General features: G+C 38.2%; 1 protein-coding gene and 1 long non-coding RNA gene across 3 annotated transcripts in view; one reads left to right on the top strand and one right to left on the bottom strand.

The window, feature by feature from the left end:
* The window catches only part of LOC141369042 (uncharacterized), a 109,133-nt gene that overhangs the window by 66,750 nt on the left and 23,705 nt on the right, over positions 1–18,678 (bottom strand). Inside the window, exons 4-5 of one of the 2 annotated variants that reach the window (XR_012372547.1) lie at positions 14,502–14,679; positions 14,129–14,246 (exon numbers count right to left, since the gene is read on the bottom strand). The exons of the other annotated variant lie outside the window; for it this stretch is intronic. This is a non-coding gene — a long non-coding RNA (uncharacterized lncRNA). Of the gene's footprint in view, positions 1–14,128; positions 14,247–14,501; positions 14,680–18,678 lie in introns of those variants that run through there. 2 annotated transcript variants of the gene reach the window in all.
* The window catches only part of LOC129447189 (protein unc-13 homolog B), a 28,899-nt gene that overhangs the window by 1,025 nt on the left and 9,196 nt on the right, over positions 1–18,678 (top strand). Inside the window, exons 2-14 of the mRNA XM_055208832.2 lie at positions 496–611; positions 1,773–1,936; positions 6,623–6,773; positions 8,480–8,548; positions 8,635–8,724; positions 8,834–8,974; positions 9,458–9,588; positions 9,679–9,764; positions 13,968–14,094; positions 14,174–14,270; positions 14,519–14,662; positions 15,040–15,117; positions 15,202–15,279. Of these exons, the coding sequence (XP_055064807.2) occupies positions 496–611; positions 1,773–1,936; positions 6,623–6,773; positions 8,480–8,548; positions 8,635–8,724; positions 8,834–8,974; positions 9,458–9,588; positions 9,679–9,764; positions 13,968–14,094; positions 14,174–14,270; positions 14,519–14,662; positions 15,040–15,117; positions 15,202–15,279 (1,472 nt within the window). The remainder of the gene's footprint in view (positions 1–495; positions 612–1,772; positions 1,937–6,622; positions 6,774–8,479; positions 8,549–8,634; positions 8,725–8,833; positions 8,975–9,457; positions 9,589–9,678; positions 9,765–13,967; positions 14,095–14,173; positions 14,271–14,518; positions 14,663–15,039; positions 15,118–15,201; positions 15,280–18,678) is intronic.

Consider the following 18,678-nt stretch of genomic DNA (forward strand, 5'->3'; position numbering starts at 1 on the left):
ATCCATCTTTTATTTATCTGATACTGTCTGCACCATCCTCATTTCTGCCTTTCTAATCGTCTTCCTTTGGCCACCACATCTGCTGTTACAATTATTCTCAATAGCAGTAATTCAGCTTCATGTCCTCTCTCTCTTTCTTTCTCTCTCTCTCTCTCTCGCTCGCTCTCTTCCTCAGCACAGATATCCTCCTTCATTATTATCTAGCCATCTTCAGTCGGAAATTCTCCACTTAGCCGACACATATAAATTATCCCAATAATTTGCCTGTCAGCTGAAATGGTTGGGAAGAACGAACCATGCATTTCTATTGTAAGATATTTAGTGGATTTTTTGCTTCGTAGTAAATGGCAAATGATATATGTTAGTTTATATGGCATTGCTAGGTTCCTATGGTGTTCTGGATGGTTGCTAACCTATTTCAGGTCCTTTCTGTGCCAGGTAAAAACCAAAGTCCAAATAATATTTTTTGTTTCATGTGTGTTTGCCCCACTACAGAGAAAAGAACAGACAAGTCTGCTGTTTCCGGCGCCATCCGCCTTCAGATCAGCGTGGAAATTAAGGGGGAAGAAAAAGTGGCACCCTACCATGTCCAGTATACCTGTTTACATGAGGTAAAACATTACACCAACTTACGCTACATTCATATGGGGCGAAAGCGTTAGCGCTTGACGGAAGGCGTGTCTGAAGCGTGGCCAACAGCCAATCACAGTGGCCGCAAAGTAAAGTAAATGTGAAAGTGTTAAAGGAATATTCCATTTTCTTAAAAGAAAAATCCAGATAATTTACTCACCACCATGTCATCCAAAATGTTGATGTCTTTCTTTGTTCAGTCGAGAAGAAATTATGTTTTTTGAGGAAAACATTGCAGGAGTTTTCTCATTTTAATGGACTTTAATAGACACCAATAATTAACACTTAATTCAACACGTAACAGTTTTTTTCAACGGAGTTTCAAAGGACTATAAACAATCCCAAACGAGGCATAACGGTCTTATCTAGCGAAAAGATTGTCATTTTTGACAAGAAAAATAATAAATATGCTCTTTTAAACCACAACTTTTCGTCTAGGTCCGGTCCAGCGCGACCTAACGTAAATGCGTAGTGACGTAGGGAGGGCACGTGTTACATATATAAAATGCACATTTGCGGACCATTGTAAACAATAAACTGCCATAAAGACATTAATTAGTATCAGTTGACATACAACAATGTAGGATCGGTCCTTTTTCAACACACTTGTAAACACTGGGGCGGAGTTTCGCGTTCATCTTCTGTGACCTCTTGACGTGATGACGTATTGCGTTGGGGTCACCTGGCGCATCACGACCAGATCTAGACGAGAAGTTGTGCTTTAAAAGTGTATATTTGTTATTTTTATTGTCAAAAATGACAATCGTTTTGCTAGATAAGACACTTGAGATCTTGTTTCGGATCGTTTATAGTCATTTGAAACTCTGTTGAAAAAAACTGTTACGTGTTAATTGTTGGTGTCTATTAAAGTCCATTAAAATGAGAAAAAACCTGCAATGTTTTCCTCAAAAAGCATAATTTCTTCTCGACTGAACAAAGAAAGACATCAACATTTTGGATGACATGGTGGTGAGTAAATTATCTGGATTTTTCTTTTAAGAAAATGGAATATTCCTTTAATGCTTACGCCCCGTGTGAATGTACCGTTAGTATGTGCTAACATACCCAATCTCTTAACACCACATGTTTGTTGATATTTGCGCCAAACAAAAACTAACATGTGAAGTGTGTGTTTCTCTCAGAACCTCTTTCACCACATCACAGATGTCATCGGTCAGGGTGTGGTGAAGATCCCAGAAGCTCGTGGTGATGATGCCTGGAAGGTCTACTTTGATGATGTGGCCCAAGAAATAGTAGACGAGTTTGCAATGCGCTATGGGATTGAATCCATCTACCAGGCAATGACGTATGTTCTAACTAATTATGTTATTTTCTTTTATCAACCCACTTGTCCATTTACGTGGCGTCTTCATTTCTAATAAAGCAAACATAAACATAGAACCTAGAGATGTAATGAACTTTCCTAGACTTACAATTAATCAGTGAACATCTGAGCAAGGCACCTGTCCCCATTGCTACCAGGCGCTGGAGTAATTGCTGCCCACTGCTACAAGTGTGTGTGTGTGTGTGTTCACTACTGACTGGATGGATTAAATGCAGAGGTCACATTTCAAGTATGGATTACTGTACATTAGTCATTACGTCACGTTCACTTCACTGTTATGAAAAAATGTTGATGATAGTAATCATAGGTCATTAAAATATAAAACTTGCTTTGCCTCTAAAACAGCTTTCCTGTAGTCTGACATGATCATGGCCGCGCACAGAATAGGACACAGATATAACCCTGCAAAATGTATTACAGAAACAAGGTTAATCAATATACTGTAGTCTGTGTGGCTTTATACAAAATACTATATGTTTAGGTACATGTAATGTTACTATGTTCAAATCTTGCCAATAGAGTGCTGCAGTCACAGCACAGTTTGTAGGTCAAAACCTGGAAACGAGTTGGCATTTTAGCACATCTGGTTCCCTCATCCTGAGGTAGGGGTGTCCCTGACTATGGATTTACATATTCAAATCATAATTGTCGAATCTTGCCTATAGTCGAATCATCTATGTGTGTGTGCATAGGTGGGGAGGGGTCCAGACCAGGTAGTCAACAAATGGTTAAAATGAATTCCCTCCACAAGCAGCACACAGAAACTACATTTTGATAAAGTGACCAAAACTGCCTTTGAAGTGATGAACGAAGACAAAACTGACGAAACAAAAAAAAAATTCAGGAATCTCTTTTCTATCATTTGAAAGTGAACACCGACCGAATATTAAATCACAAGAAAGACAGTCGTGTCAAACATGGGTTCGACTTTTTCCACATATTATTTGCATAGTATTATTTTATTGATAATGGGCTGTATACCATATTTTCCGGACTATAAGTCGCACTTTTAATAGTTTGGCTGATCCTGCGACTTCTAGTCAGGTGCGACTTGTATGTCAAAATTATTTCAAATGAACCGAGAGAAACCATTTCCGTTTACAGCCGCGAAAGTCTGCTCCATGCTGCTCCTGTATTTATGTAATTCAATGGATTCAGTGATGCGGAATGACTTCAGGAGCTTGTTGAACTTGATTTGGCTTGTCGTAGTAATTTAGACTATTCAGCCTCCCAGGTATGTTCTGTATGCTATTGTGTTCGGTGAATAAATGGTAATGTTACGTTAACATGGACGGACACCTATTCAGCCTGCTGTTCTGTGTGCCATTGTTTAGTTGAAAAACTCAATATGAAAATCATTTTCTAAATATATGCGACATAAAGTCCAGGGCAACTTATATATGTTTTTTCCCTCTTCAAAACGCATCTTTACATGATGCGACTTATACTCTGGAGCGACTTATAGTCTGAAAAATACTGTATTGATATATTGGGAGAAAGATGTTATATGTGAAATCAAATAATGTGCACCCTTATATAGCCAAAATTGAATGATCCCCATTTCATAACACGTCTGCGACTCTTCGACTGTGAGATTGGTAGTTGAATCAGGCTTCTCCTATCGAAGCATTTAATCTTCGACTATTCAGGGTTACCCCTATCCTGAGGTCAGTTGGTTTTTCGAATGGGTTTTTGGTTAAATAGCTCAAGGTATTTTCACATTTTATTCTACGACAATAAATGTACCAGTAATATCGCACTTGTGAATTTTTTTTAATGTGATTTGAAGAAGGCGGATGCTAAACCGTTGGAACTACAGACCAGTCCCTCCAGAAAAACGTGATTGTGCGATCGCACGATTTATTGCATAATCAGCCAAAGTCTGCATATTTATGCGGGGCCGCATTTTTTCCAAATACGACGCACTTTCGCCGCATTAATTATAGATCTCCGCGCACAAAATATGTGGTGCTTGCATGATTTTATAATCCCCGCATTTTCGTAGCAAAAAGACACATATGTACTGTATTAGCAGAAAGTTGAAAAATGTTGCATATACTTCATACAAGCGCAGCCGTGTCCTCTGTTGCAATGGGAACGTTATGAAGTGACGTGATTATGTGACGTGAACATCATTGCAAGTTTTCGCAGTTTTTGGCAAGTTCCTAGCCTGACGTTGTCATACTCAATTCTAGTCAGAATTTCAGTCTGATACCGCTCCATTGAGCTTAAATTATGAGGCGTGTCTCAACCGAAAAATGCCTCTCCACTCAATTGGATAGACATACGACCAATCAGAGCACCGGAGTGTGTGATGTATGTTGAAATATCGTCTTTTGCAGCCTGACCGAACTGCTAGTTATTTCGCTGCAATGACACTAACATCATTGTGATTATACTAAGTCTGAGTTAGCGAACGTACATCAACACCTACTATGTTTACAACCTTTCATTTATATCACAACATTAAGTATTTAATAAGTCATACAGTAAGACTATCTCTTACCATTTGTACGTTAGGTGAACTTCATCCACGACGATACCCATTACGTTGGCTTGAAAAATATCGGAGCCTAGCATGTCCCTCCACTTATTCAGCAGTCACGATTCCGGTGTTCCGAAAAGAAGCTGCCAAGACCGCTAAATATATCCATCTCGTCGTGCACGCCGAGTTGCATCGCCATGACACTCATTTCAGTTGCTTCTTTAACTTTGTCCTCCATAAGTGCGACCAACTTTTGCCGAATCCCGTAGGATGCCTTGATCGCGTTTCTCTGTTCCTCTTTTAAAATCAATGCTCTGTCGATATCTTTTAGAACAGACTCAATGTCAGAATCCACACATCTGATTTCTACCGCGGCAGCCATTTCGTTGTAAACAGATTCAACACTCGCGCTCTTTGGTGACGTGGTTGATACGTTACTGTTGATCATCTGTCCATCATCGTATAAAGCCCGCCCTGACAATTTGATTCGTCGGCCAGTTTTGGGACTCGCATAGTAGCTCCTCAACGGTGAAACCACAGACCGATCTTCCCGTTTCTCAAAATGTTGTGTGCGGGGCTAAGATCGGCTGGCACCCAGGCTAGCAAGTTCCGCAATTTTCACAAATTCCTGCAATTCCATCGCATAAATTGCATAAATATCACGCATTTTTTAAGAAAACATGCCGCAAAATCGAGGATTTTTGCCCGCAACAATCACAAAAAAACTCCGCGTTTTTCTGGAAGGACTGACAGACGTTGTTGTGGACATTACATGTCGTCGTGCATAAAAATCTTAAAACATTGCAACATGGTCACATTTCACCAAAAATGGGTGTTTCATCCACACAGTAGTTTCTTATCAGAGAACATGTTTTTAAATGTTTTATGTTTGAAAAAGTTGCTGGAGGCTTGGTTGTGGTGACATTGCCGAGCAACTGTGGTGTAGTTTCTTTATAGCCTACAAGGTTAGCTTTTTATTTTTGCCCATTGTATTTAGGCTTGAAGGCATATGTATCATCAATTTTTGTTCATCACAGAGCTTATTTATTGCTATAATCCAAAAGCCTATGGAAAAATCCTATTGGCTTTTGAATGGGAACCTGTGTGACACTAACTATCCAGTTGGCCAAAAATGTAGCACTCTGTAGTTTGCACAGTAACGTAATGGACTAGATCATACAATAATTAAAATTTGCTCATTCTCAGGCCATCCAAGATTTGGTGACTTTTTAAAGCTTTACTTTTTATCTAAAACCATGGTCCTTAGTGATTCATAAAATACATCTACCGGTACGAGTCAAAATCGAAAGCAGATACGATTAACAATTTTCGGGGTGAACTTTCCCTTTAATGTTTCTAATGCTAATGTTAATACCAGGAAGCTCTAGAAGATTAACTTGACCTTCAGTCTCTACATTTTAAAAGACTTTGAAATGAAGAAGTCCTCATTTGGTGAAGAATGATCAGGAAATGGTGTTCTCTGTTTAGTGGATGTATCTTGGATATATAAGGTCAGTAAGGAAATAAGTGCCATTGGTGTATCTAGTTGTTAATGTCGACTATAAGTCAGTCTCGCTCTGCTGTCGGGAGTGTCATTAACAGAGCACATCAGTCAGATAAAGCACACACATGCGGCCGTTTCTAACACTAAAGACCCGTCTGACCAGCCAATCAGCATTGCTCAACAAGCCCACTCTCAGATAGACATTTAGAGGAGATCCATTACTAATGAATAAGAAAAGTGTGGAGGGCGTCTTTATTCAATTTTACATTTTGCAACCTTCAGCAGCCACTTGTGTGTGCTTATAGCACAATATTTATCTATAGTAGCATTTTCATTTAATTACATTACATTTGGCAGACGCTTTTATCTAAAGCAAGTGCATTACAGTGGAAGCTATACTTTTTTGCATTGTGTTTCTATGGAATTTCGAACTCATAAGCTTTGCAATGCTAACACATTGAACTTCTAACAAGAGCTATTTTAAATATGGCTTATAGTAAGTCAATGGTTAAATGTCAACACAAGATAAATGCATCACTTTCCAAGTAAACTTTATTTTACTCCATAAGCAACAAGTACAGAGAGACTGTCCTAATATTTGAATGTGTAAATGTGAAGAGAAACAAATGTATCATTTTTCCTCCGTTTATACGTGCAGGCACTTTGCATGTCTTTCGTCTAAGTACATGTGTCCCGGCGTTCCTGCTGTGATGAGTACACTGCTGGCCAACATCAACGCCTACTACGCCCACACCACTGCATCCACCAATGTCTCTGCTAGTGACAGATTTGCTGCATCCAACTTTGGGGTATGTTTAACTATTACACAGCATACACACATCACGATATACAGACCCTGTTGTTTGTACAAGGTCTGTTATGAGTATATTCTCCATAAAATCTCATTCCCACGGTTTAAAATTCTCTTGGTGTCCCACGTCACAAACATGTACCCAATCACATCATCACAGTTGAATGAGTGGATCAGTAGTTCGAGTCATAGATATTATGTATGGATGCCCCTGGCGCTACCACTTTTAGCATAGCTTAGCACAATCCATTAAGTCTGATTAGACCATTAGCATTGCGCTCAAAAATAACCAAAGAGTTTCAATATTTTTCCTATTTAAAACTCGACTCTTCCGTAGTTACATCGTGTACTAAGGCCGACAGAAAATAATGGGGTGGTTTCCCGGACAGGAATTATTTTAAGACAGGACTAGACCTTAGTTTGAATAGGAAATATAACTAGTCTGAACAAACGTGCCTTACTAAAAACATTACTTGTGTGCATTTTGAGACAAAACAAAGGGCACTGACGTATTTTAAGATAAGTCAGTTCAAGTTTTTTTCAGTTTGGACAGCTCTTACATTTATTTTAGTCTAGGACTAGTCTAATCCCTGTCCGGGAAACTGCCCCTAAAAGTTGCAATTTACTAGCACGATATGACTAGGACCATACTCTCATTCTGGCGTAATAATCAAGGACTTTGCTGCAGGAGGCGCAATGAAATTACGCAGGGCCTGTAAATAGTCCCCAACTATTAAGTTACCAAGGGGACCACTTTCGGCTGCTGCGAAATATCATTGCGAAATATCATTGCGAAAATAGGAAAAATACCCCTAGAGTTTTAACCTTTGATTTTTACCGTTTTGAAATCCATTCAGCTGATCTCCGGGTCTGGCGGTACCACTTTTAGCATAGCTTAGCATAATCCATTGAATCTGATTAGACCATTAGCATTGCGCTCAAAAATAACCAAAGAGTATCGATATTTTTCCTATTTTCGCAATGATATTTCGCAGCAGCCGAAAGTGGTCCCCTTGGTAACTTAATAGTTGGGGACTATTTACAGGCCCTGCATAATTTCATTGCGCCTCCTGCAGCCATGTTACAGCAGCAAAGTCCTTGATTATTACGCCAGAATGAGAGTATGGTCCTAGTCATATCGTGCTAGTAAATCGCAACTTTTAATTTTCTGTCTGTCTTAGTACACAATAAATAGGAAAAATATGGAAACTCTTTGGTAAGTTTTCAGCGCAATGCCAATGGTCCAATCAGATTCAATGGATTATGCTAAAAGTGGTACCGCCAGACCTGGAGATCAGCTGAATGGATTTCAAAACGGTAAAAACCAAATGTTAAAACTCTAGGGGTGCTGGAAAATGACCATATTTTCAAAAAAGGGGAGTGTCCCTTTAAAGCATGAAGAAATTACTGTGAACGGTAAACTTTTATGTATGCTATTATGATGCTCAAATATGAGTTTAACTGATAAAATTATTGCCTAAAGGGAGTCTTTTATAAAAAATAGGCCAGTTCATCTCCCTACACTGAATGTAAAATCATATCCACAGTTTTGTACAGGCATCAGGTCTGTTTATTATTTATTTGTATATTTATTATTTTAAACCACTTTTTAACCACTTCAAGTATTAGTTAAATTTCTGTTATTATTTACTCACCTTTACTTCATTCACATGACTGATCTTATGTTTTTTTATTCTTTTACAGAAAGAACGATTTGTCAAGCTTTTGGATCAGCTTCACAATTCTCTACGCATTGACCTCTCAATGTATCGAGTGAGTTTTGCTTGTTTATCATTTACAGCCTATCATTAAAGCCCAAACTGTTGATTCTCAGTCTCTGTATCGTCTGTGTGTTTTAGAACAACTTCCCTGCGAGCAGTAAGGACCGCCTGCAGGACCTCAAATCTACTGTTGACCTCCTGACCAGCATTACGTTCTTCAGAATGAAGGTAAACTTATTCTACCAGTAGTTTTCAGAATGGAGACACTTTCAACAGTCATTGTTCAAATAAATAACGCACTATTTATTAATACTCTTTATCGCCTCACGCTGGTCAGGTCCAGGAACTGCAGAGTCCCCCAAGAGCCAGTCAGGTTGTGCGAGACTGTGTCAAGGCCTGCCTCAACTCCACATATGACTACATCTTTGACAATTGTCAAGAGCTGTACAGTCGCCAGTATCCTCAGATCGGAGACACGGTTAGAAAATCAGATTTTTATCACAGAATGAAAAAAAAGACTTTTTGGAAGAAGATTTAAAGCTAAGGTGTGTCATTTTTGCACCGCTAGCGTCAACTCATTGAATTGAAAATTAGGAGCAAATAGTGACCTTTGTCTTTAATTGGTTGGACAAACAGGTAACCCCGCCCCAATCTCATTTCATTGATTGAGTCAATAATTAGGTTAAATTTTAAGCAGCGCTGCACTTAATGATCAACGTATGACATCAAAGTACCGCAAGAGCGAGTCGAAAGCACAGTGCACTGTCACATGAAGTTGAACACAATGTTGGCTTGACAAAGCCAACATACTGTTATTGCTTTTAAACTTATTATGTTGGCTTGACAAAGCCATCGTATGTTATTAATGTGTTGGGCTGATAAAAAATAAAACGACAACTAAAAAACAAGTAAATAATTTATATTAAGATAATAAAGCAAATGATTTATATTTTTTTGTCAGAATAAGGAAGAAATCACCCCTGAAGATCAAGGCCCGAGTATCAAGAACTTGGACTTCTGGCCTAAACTCATAACCCTCATTGTGTCCATCATCGAGGAGGATCGAAACTCTTACACGCCTGTCCTAAACCAGTGAGTCTATCTGAATGTACAGTACTGTATAGACACCCAGTCTGACATCGTGATCTGACATCATCATCATCTGTTCTGTGCGGCATGTAGGTTTCCTCAGGAGCTGAATGTAGGGAGATTAAGTGCTGAAGTCATGTGGAATCAGTTCTCACAGGATATGAAATACGCAATGGAAGGTCAGTAACAGATTTGGTACTTTGTCAAAACAGAAGGCTAGATTAGACACTAGTGTGAATATTAACCGGAGACTATCAAACTATCTGGCAGACAAGATGGATTAAACCAGAATAAAATATTTGATGTGCGTTTCAACATCTGTCTGTTGGGTGATTAAATAATTGTAGGTTCAGTTGGTGTCAAAAGTCATTATTTTTTTCTGCTATTTTCAAATAATTATATATTTTAATTATTTTAATAAGTTGACACTCATTGCCTTATGCTGCATTTACACTAGCCGCAGTAGAGGCGTCAAGCGTGAGTGATTTTAATGTTAAGTCAATGTGAAGACGCATTGACGTGCGTCTGGAGGTCTCGCGAAGCGAATGAGGCGTTTGGCGATTCCGCCTCATTCGCGCGTCTAGTTTGCGTTAGGGATGCTCCGATCGATCGGCCGATAATGCTTGCTATGTTTCTCAATGAATTACGGTGAAATGCCGCTACATCCAAAAGCCAGGGGGCGCTCTCGTGCAGAAACTTAAAATGCGCTATAGACGAAGAACAATACACACGCGCAGCTGTGATGACACGCAGCTCCACGAAATGGCTGAAGGACATATTTATATTGCTGTTCTTCAAACCTTTTCAGGTATTTTCATGATAATAAAGAATATGTTTAATAATTATGTTTAACGAGTGTTGCTTTTTCAAATGCATTTTATAAACGACTCAAACTAACAGTGATTTTAGATCGATAAGGACTTACTGATCAAAAGCCGTAGTATATGAAATAGCTGTAATAAGATCGGCTGTCCGATTCAGAATAGTGATCGGCCACGTATTATTAGTGGAGATTGGCATTGATCGGAGCATCCCTAGTTCGCGTGAATGGTACGAATTCAGTGTCTGGCGCGGTATGTGTGAATGGTGCTTTTTGTGCATTTTGCGTTTGACCCGAATTTGCGGCTGAAGCCCGAGTTGAAAAATTTGAACTTTGGTGGATTTTCTTACCCAGTCTCACGTAGATGCGTATAAATAGCACGAAGTGTAAACATCGTGCAATACATATGCCAAATTCCAATTTGGCGTGGATATGATATGCCAATCCTTCCCGTTCACTTAAAACGGCGCATCTTTTTTTGTCGTTTTACGTATTGGTTTTTCAATGTTTTTCTGTTTTTTAAACCATTTTCGCTTGGGTTTAGGGTTAGATTTTAGATTTGCTTAATGAGGTTATTTAATATACAGGTTTCTCCATGTTTTTGTCCATATTTAAGCCATGGTCGCTTGGAGTTGGGGTTAGAGTTGGGGTTTGGATGTCATTTTTATATAACAAAAAGTTGTTCTAACCCTAAACTCAAGCGAAAATGGTAAAAAAAAGCAAAAAAATTGAGAAAGCAATAAATAAAACGACAAAGAAAGATGCACCAGCTCCGCCCGGAGTCACTCATTTAACCTGAAGGAACGCTTGATTTTGTCCGTGAGCAGTCACCCGGAGCTATACGACACAAGTTCTCATTTCTATAAAGACAGGAATAAAAAGGGCCTCGCTTGGAAGAGTGTCAGTGAGGAGATTGGGCAACCTGGTAAGTTGTAAATACACTAGGGCTGTCAAAATAAACACGTTAATAACGCGTTAACGCAAATTCGTTTTAACGGCACTAATTTTATTAACGCGCGATTAACGCAACACGCAATTTCTGTTTGACCCACAGCTGGATGAATTGAGACGCAGCAAGTGACCCACGCTGTCTAGATGAGTTGGAGCTTTTCATAAAAATAAGAACATTAAGCTCTCGTCTAGCTAATCCAATGCTATATGGTCATTAAACATCTAAAATGCACGTTTTCTGAACGTGCAGTTTTCTTTATCTGCACGTTTTCTGTGAGGTGTACCGTCCCAAATCCATATAAAGCAAAGATGCGTCTTCTTTCACTTTTTAGTTTCGTTTTAAAAAGCATTCGGAAATTATAGAAAATAGACCGCAGCACTTTCTTGATGTTAAAATAATTATTAAGAGAGATAAAGTTCGGGATCTGATTGATGTTAAAAGAGTTATTAAGAGTGACAAGGCTCAAAAGCGATGCCTGACGCAGACGTCTGAAGCGCATGCACACAAACACGCGAGTGCGTGACCCTGATATATATAGACATCTAACACAAAATTACAGGTTTAAAAATATCTGTTTTGACAAGAATTCACGCAGGTATGACCTATAATCTGTTATATCTGAAGTGAATGTTTGGTTAACTGTTAAGGAAAAGTATCTGTTGTGTCATTTATATTAAACCCTTGCATTATCCTACAGTCTTAAAGTGGTCTGTCTCAATGTCAAAATTAAACAAGAAAAGAAAAACATATATGTATATTGATATTGTTTTTGCTCTGCATTAACAGGTATAGTTCTGTCATGCTTTGTCAGATTCCAACAATTGTTCCAATTGTTTTGAAGTTTTTTAATAGAGAATGTTAAAATATAAATAACACATTTTTGAAAATTTGCTCAAAACTCAATTTGCCAGCACAGGTCACAAATGATGCAGCAGCAAACAGAAATGGAGAAAGAACAAGGTCTTCTAAAGGCAAAAACATTTATAAAACTATGGCTGATGGTTCTGTTGAAAATGTAACAGGCTGTTGTAGACATACATTTGCATATAGCATATATATTATCCAAATCCATGCTGATTAGAGCATTAAAAACTTGAAAAATGTTACATTTAGGTAAATTTAGAACAGATAAAAATGTGCGATTAATTTGCGATTAATTGCGAGTTAACTCATGAAATCATGCGATTAATCGCGATTAAATATTTTAATCTATTGACAGCCCTAAAATACACATTTCACTTTTGAGTCACGTGATGTTTATGAACCCGCGGCATTCCTCCCGTTTTTTGAAACTATTTTCCCCCTTAAGTAAAGTTACCAAATACAAACCGGTAACTGTCTTGATTAATGCACAATCAACATCAGCCATCTTGCAAACAGACATCCGCATAGCACATGCCCCTCCCACAAGAAGCGGATTTCGCCTCTGACACCCGTCAAATGCTTGCTTTTTCTGCGAGTCTACTTCGCTCTAGACGCGCAAATGCATTCAAACTGTTCAAGTGGAAAACTAGGTGCGGTAGACGCAATTTTGAAGCCTCAAACGCGGTTGGTGTAAACGCAACATTACAATATGTTTCAGGCCATAACAATACATTTGCGTTGCGCTATTTATGTGCCTAGAAAGAAGCTTGCATCCCAATAGACTAGAGTGCTGCAGGGATGGCATATTTTTGTAGACCATCCCAGAAGTTAGCAGGATACTGGTTCCCTCGTAAAAAAGCCCATTCATTATTCCTATAAACTTTTGGATTATCGCAAAATAAGCTGTGTTTAACAAAAGAAACTTGCATGTTTTGTTCAACAAGTTAGTATTTACAGATGAACATAAGTTAGTCATAAGAAGTCAAAATTCTGCTTTTTATATTTGTAGTAAATGCATTTATACTTTAATGCTCATACCTTTGAATTCATCTGTGAAGATGAACTGTACAAAACATGTAAGTGTCATAAACTTGTTAAACACAGAGCTTATTCAGGGCTCGCAAAACCACTAGCCCATCCTGAGGCTATTGGGAGTTCCTGTCGGGCTACCAAAATGTATCTCTGCCCTGCCCGTCAGGCTATCTTAGGGAGGAAATGTTGGGGGAACGTTTTGGGAACCAAAAATTGTTAGCTGGAGATGGGCAGAAACAGTTGACTTGCATGGAAATCCAGGATTTATCAATAATCTACATTAAACAATGTATTTTTATTCTGGCTATTTATTTTCATTAAGGGCTACCAAAAGTTTAAGAGTATTAAGAAATTTTGCGAGGCCTGACTTATTTTTTGGCAATAATTTTAAAGTCTGTGGGAAAAATAAATTGACTTTTTTGCGAGAGAACCAGAGCTCCCTTGTTGCACTTACATTTTTAAAAGTTTTATTAACATGAAATTACAATTAATTAACTTGAGCTAATTCAAATTAGTTTTTATAATTTATAGCAACTCCTTACTAGTCAAGAAAGTTGAAATTAATCGTAAATTTCATGATAAACTTAAAAATTTCATTAAGTGTGGTTAAAACTTTCATTTTTAATGCGTCATTTATTATAACACTGTTCTTCATGTACTTCAGACTGAATCTTCTGTGTAACACCCATCTTTCAATTCAATTCAATTTCACAGAACATGAGAAGCACAGACTGTGTAAGAGCGCTGATTACATGAACCTGCACTTTAAAGTCAAGTGGCTATATAACGAATATGTGAAGGATCTGCCTGCCTTTAAGGGAGTCGTATCAGAGTATCCAACGTAAGAAACCTCAACAGTCAACACTTTATTTGTTCACACTTTATTTGATAGCTGATCATCATGTTTTTGGTGTTATCAGATGGTTCCAGCAGTTTGTCCTGCAGTGGCTGGATGAGAATGAAGATGTGTCCATGGAGTTCATGCACGGAGCTCTCGAGAGAGATAAGAAGGATGGAGTAAGATGTTACTATGTATTATCCACACATTTAGTTCATTATTAAGGTTTTTTTTAAGCTTGTGGTGTGCAATTTGCTTTACAGTGTGCAAGTTTTGTACAGCAATTTTATTGAGGACTATTGTGGTATTTGTTTCTTCGTCTGCCATATTGAGAGCTCCTCTGTAGTGTCATACTGTGTGCATAGGACTTGAGACCAAAAGTTAGAAGTAATAAAATTAAGATTTGTTACTTCTGTTCCTTCCTCAGTTCCAGCAGACCTCTGAGCACGCCCTCTTCTCCTGTTCGGTGGTGGACGTCTTCACTCAGCTCAACCAAAGCTTTGAGATCATCAAGAAACTGGAGTGTCCCGACCCCAAAGTCATGGCCCTCTACAGTCGCCGATTCGCCAAGGTGGACCGCCGTCCCTCCTAACGCAATTACAAATAGATTCATGTCACAACAAACGTCTGCTGTCGAAGTATTATCTTGTTTCTAGATTTATCTGAGATTTAAGGGAGGGAACGATGCTTTTTAGCCAAAGGGCATCTTGGATTTCAATAGGACGAAGGCATTTGTTTGAAAGAAAGAGATTGTGTTGTAATCAAATGAAAATATGCAAACATGTCCATCAAGCTTCAGTCTGTCTCCAAGCCAAGCTTGGCTAGCTTCTCTAATGTCCTCGTCTATAAAATAATTATTCCCTCGAGAATTATTTGGCCATGGAGAGTCGATGCTCCAGTTGTAGATTTTCTGAATTAAAAAAAAAAAAATTGTCCTTGTCTTTACAGACCATTGACAAAGTTCTCCTGCAGTACAGCGCCATACTAAAGAAACACTTCCCATCCTATTGTGACAAAGAGAAGATTGTAAGTTGTTCTCTTGATTGATTTCCATGAACGTTTCTGCTAGATTGATTGCATTTCTAATAAATCTCCCGCTTTTCTCCTCAGCCGTGCGTCTTGATGAATAATGTGCAGCAGTTGCGTGTCCAGCTTGAGAAGATGTTTGAATCGATGGGGGCTAAACAGGTAGGAGAACAGCACTGAAAGGTGACCTTCTTTAAGCAGAGCACTTTGTTTGTCCTCTCTTCATTCATCAGGAACGTCAGAGGACATAAGGAGATTGCGTTCTCTCATAGCATGTTAAAATGACTCCAGACGGATATACAGTATGGCTGCTTTATTGTTTGTGTTGTCATTAGGATTAAAGGGGACATTTCTTTAAAAAAAAAGAGTCTCGGCCTCAGACGTCACGCCCACAAACTGTTGGCTAAACGTCTGATGTTTTCCGTACACTTTTCTGGAAACCCTGTGAGAATGTCAAAGTCGTCTTTGATTGGTTGAAATAAACCGGAATTCCGGATTTCGCGATTAGTTTCGGTCCCTGGAAAACAAAGATCTGACGTTCCATTGAGGAAGAGAATCAGTCGTGTTCACGTGGATAATAATGAGCAGTTATCATGATCAGCTAAACATTGGATTCTCAAAAATATGCAAAGTTTGCGGCATAGACTCTCTAAAAGATGTCCAAGAGTTTTGCTTGAGGCAGTTAGTGGAGTCAAAAAGTTAGGTGTTCCTGAATTGCTTGTATGTGTTAAAAGTGAAGAGATATGCTTCAAACAGACATTTAATGGGAGCGTCTCATTGGTGTGGCTGTTGATGAAGTGCACAACGTTGTTCTATGATGAGTAATGTTGTTTATTTAGATGCTATTCGGTTGCGGCTGGTTATTTCAATAACTGACTTGTTGCCTGCCGGCTCGTTATTGTGGGGAGTCCGAAACGTGACGCTAGACGAAGCAAACTGTGACTGGTTGTTTGACATGTCGGTAAAACAGCTCGTGGGCGGGCTTTGTCCAGAAAAAGCAGCGAAAAACACGCGAGACTATTTATAAAATGACTGAAGACTTCTAAAAAAATATAAACTAAATCTTTTGTGTCCCCAAAGTCCGTATGTGAAGTTTTAGCTCAAAATAGCATATAGATAATTTATTATAGCATATTAAAATTACCACTTGGTAGGTGTGAGGAAAAATGTGCCATTTTTGGGTGCGTCCCTTAAAATGCAAATTATTGATCTCTGCACTAAATGGCAGTGTCGTGGTTGGAGTGCAGATTAAGGGGTGGTATTATTCATTTCTGACATCACAAGGGGAGAATTTCAATGACCTATTTTTTCACATGCTTTTGCAGAGCATGGTTTACCAAAACTAAGTTGCAGGGTTGACTTTTTTCACATTTTCTAGGTTGATAGAAGCACTGGGGTCTACTCAATTGTAGCACTTAAACATGGAAGAAGTCAGATTTTCATTATATGTATTTTACGTTCATCAAATACTTAAGCTTCAAATCTGCTTACTTTCTGGTCTCAGGCCATTCAGAAATACCACTTTGTTGGCAGAATTCATTAAACACCACAACAATTCTTCAGCAAAGTCATCTAAGTGCATGAAAGATGATAAATTGGGTGAACGATGGAGAGCATACATCAGATTTCAGTTGTCGAGCTGCAACAATTTTTCACCTGGTTAATGAACATTTACCCAATATATGTGACCCTGGACCACAAAACCAGTCATAATGGCAAATTTTTGGAAATTAAGAATGTACATCATCTAAATAAATAAGCTTTCCATTGAAATGTGGTTTGTTAGGATAGGAAAATATTTGACTGAGAGATAACTATTGGAAAATCTGGAATCTTGAGGGGGCAAAAAAAAAGTTAAATATGGAGAAAATCGCCTTTTAAGTTGTTTACATAGCATATTACTATTGATGAATAAATGTTTTATATATTTACGGTAGGACATTTACAAAATATATTCATGGAACATGATCTTTACTTGATATCCTAATGATTTTTGGCATAAAGAAATGATTTTTAAAATCATTTTCACCCATACAATTAGGGATGCGCGATATATCGTCTGACATATCGTTATCGTCCGATAACTGCTTATTTTTAATATTACTGGTTATCGGTCTGATAGCAAAATTAGGCCGATAAATGAAAGCCGCTAAATGATGGATTATTTTGGTTTGTTGAACCACTTCACTTGCTCATTGCTGGCCATGTGGAGTTTTGATTGGTGCTTTTTGTGACATAGCACGAAGATGAGACGTGTTGCGGGCTTAAGAAGAGTATGCTAGTCTAGCGCAAAGACAAGATGTCCGCAGTCTGCGAGTGTTTCATTGTGAAAATAATATGAATATTTATCAGATATATATATATATATATATATATATATATATATATATATATATATCTATATCGGTTATCGGCCCCCAAATATAAAGAGTTATCGGTTATCCGTATCGGTCAAAATTTCCATATCGGTGCATCCCTACATACAATCTATTGCTACAAACACCCATGCAACTTCTAACAGGTTTTGTGGTCCAGGGTCACACATATATTGATTCAGGATGTTGATTCAGAAATATTGAGAATATTCAAAAAGGACAGCGAAGGACACCTGGAGACTTTTTTTTAAGAAGTGGAGATTATTCCCAAAAAAGCTTGCATGCACTTAGAGGGTTTTGCAGCGAAAGGCTGTAAAATTTGTTAAATACCAGTGAAATAACTAAAGTAACATTATAACTCTTTGGTTATAAGACTTCATTAACCTTTTTATTACCATTAATGTAAAATTGCTCAACCTAACGTAAGAGCCTAATAAAAAAAAATGCTCCTTTACAAGTAAACATATCAGATGCACTTTTTGTTTTTTGTAAATGTCATGGAAACACAAGTTGCAAAGATTTGTGTCTTATTGTCCTCAGGTTGCCACAGAGGAAGCAAGGGTATGGTTAAATCATTCTAGACATTAAGAAATCTTTAGCTGATAGAATAGTAGTGGAGTTTGTTTGCTGTTGTAGATGAGGGTTTGAATTTTTGCATACTTTATAGCAGGGATGGGCATTCCTGGTCCTGGAGGGCCACAGTCCTGCAGAGTTTAGCTCCAACCCTAATCAAAAACAGTGGCCGGTTGGATAAAACTTTAAGACTACACTGTCAAAAATAAAGGTACGAAGCTGTCACTGGGGCAGTACCCTTTAAAAAAGGTCCTAATATGTACCATTTAGGTACAAATATGTACCTTTTAAGGTACATTTTGGCAGTTCAAAGTACTAATATGCACTCTTTGGGTACAAATGTGTACCTTTTTGAAAGGGTACTGTCCCAGTGACAACTTTTGTACCTTTATTTCTGAGAGTGTAGTCTTAAAAGTTAGTCATGAATTTTTTTCTTCAAGACTGATCATAACTCTTTTAAGTATGTTACATAGAAAGGTAGATTGGTCTAATTTAAATCCAAATAATAAGACTGATTATCCCTAACTAATTGCTAGTTAGTCAGAATCATTCTTAAGACGCAGTCTTAATGTCACGGCTATGTTTATGCAACCGGCCACTGATACTAACTTCT

This window comes from Misgurnus anguillicaudatus, chromosome 12 (genome assembly GCF_027580225.2).
Source record: "Misgurnus anguillicaudatus chromosome 12, ASM2758022v2, whole genome shotgun sequence".
NCBI lineage: Eukaryota > Metazoa > Chordata > Actinopteri > Cypriniformes > Cobitidae > Misgurnus > Misgurnus anguillicaudatus.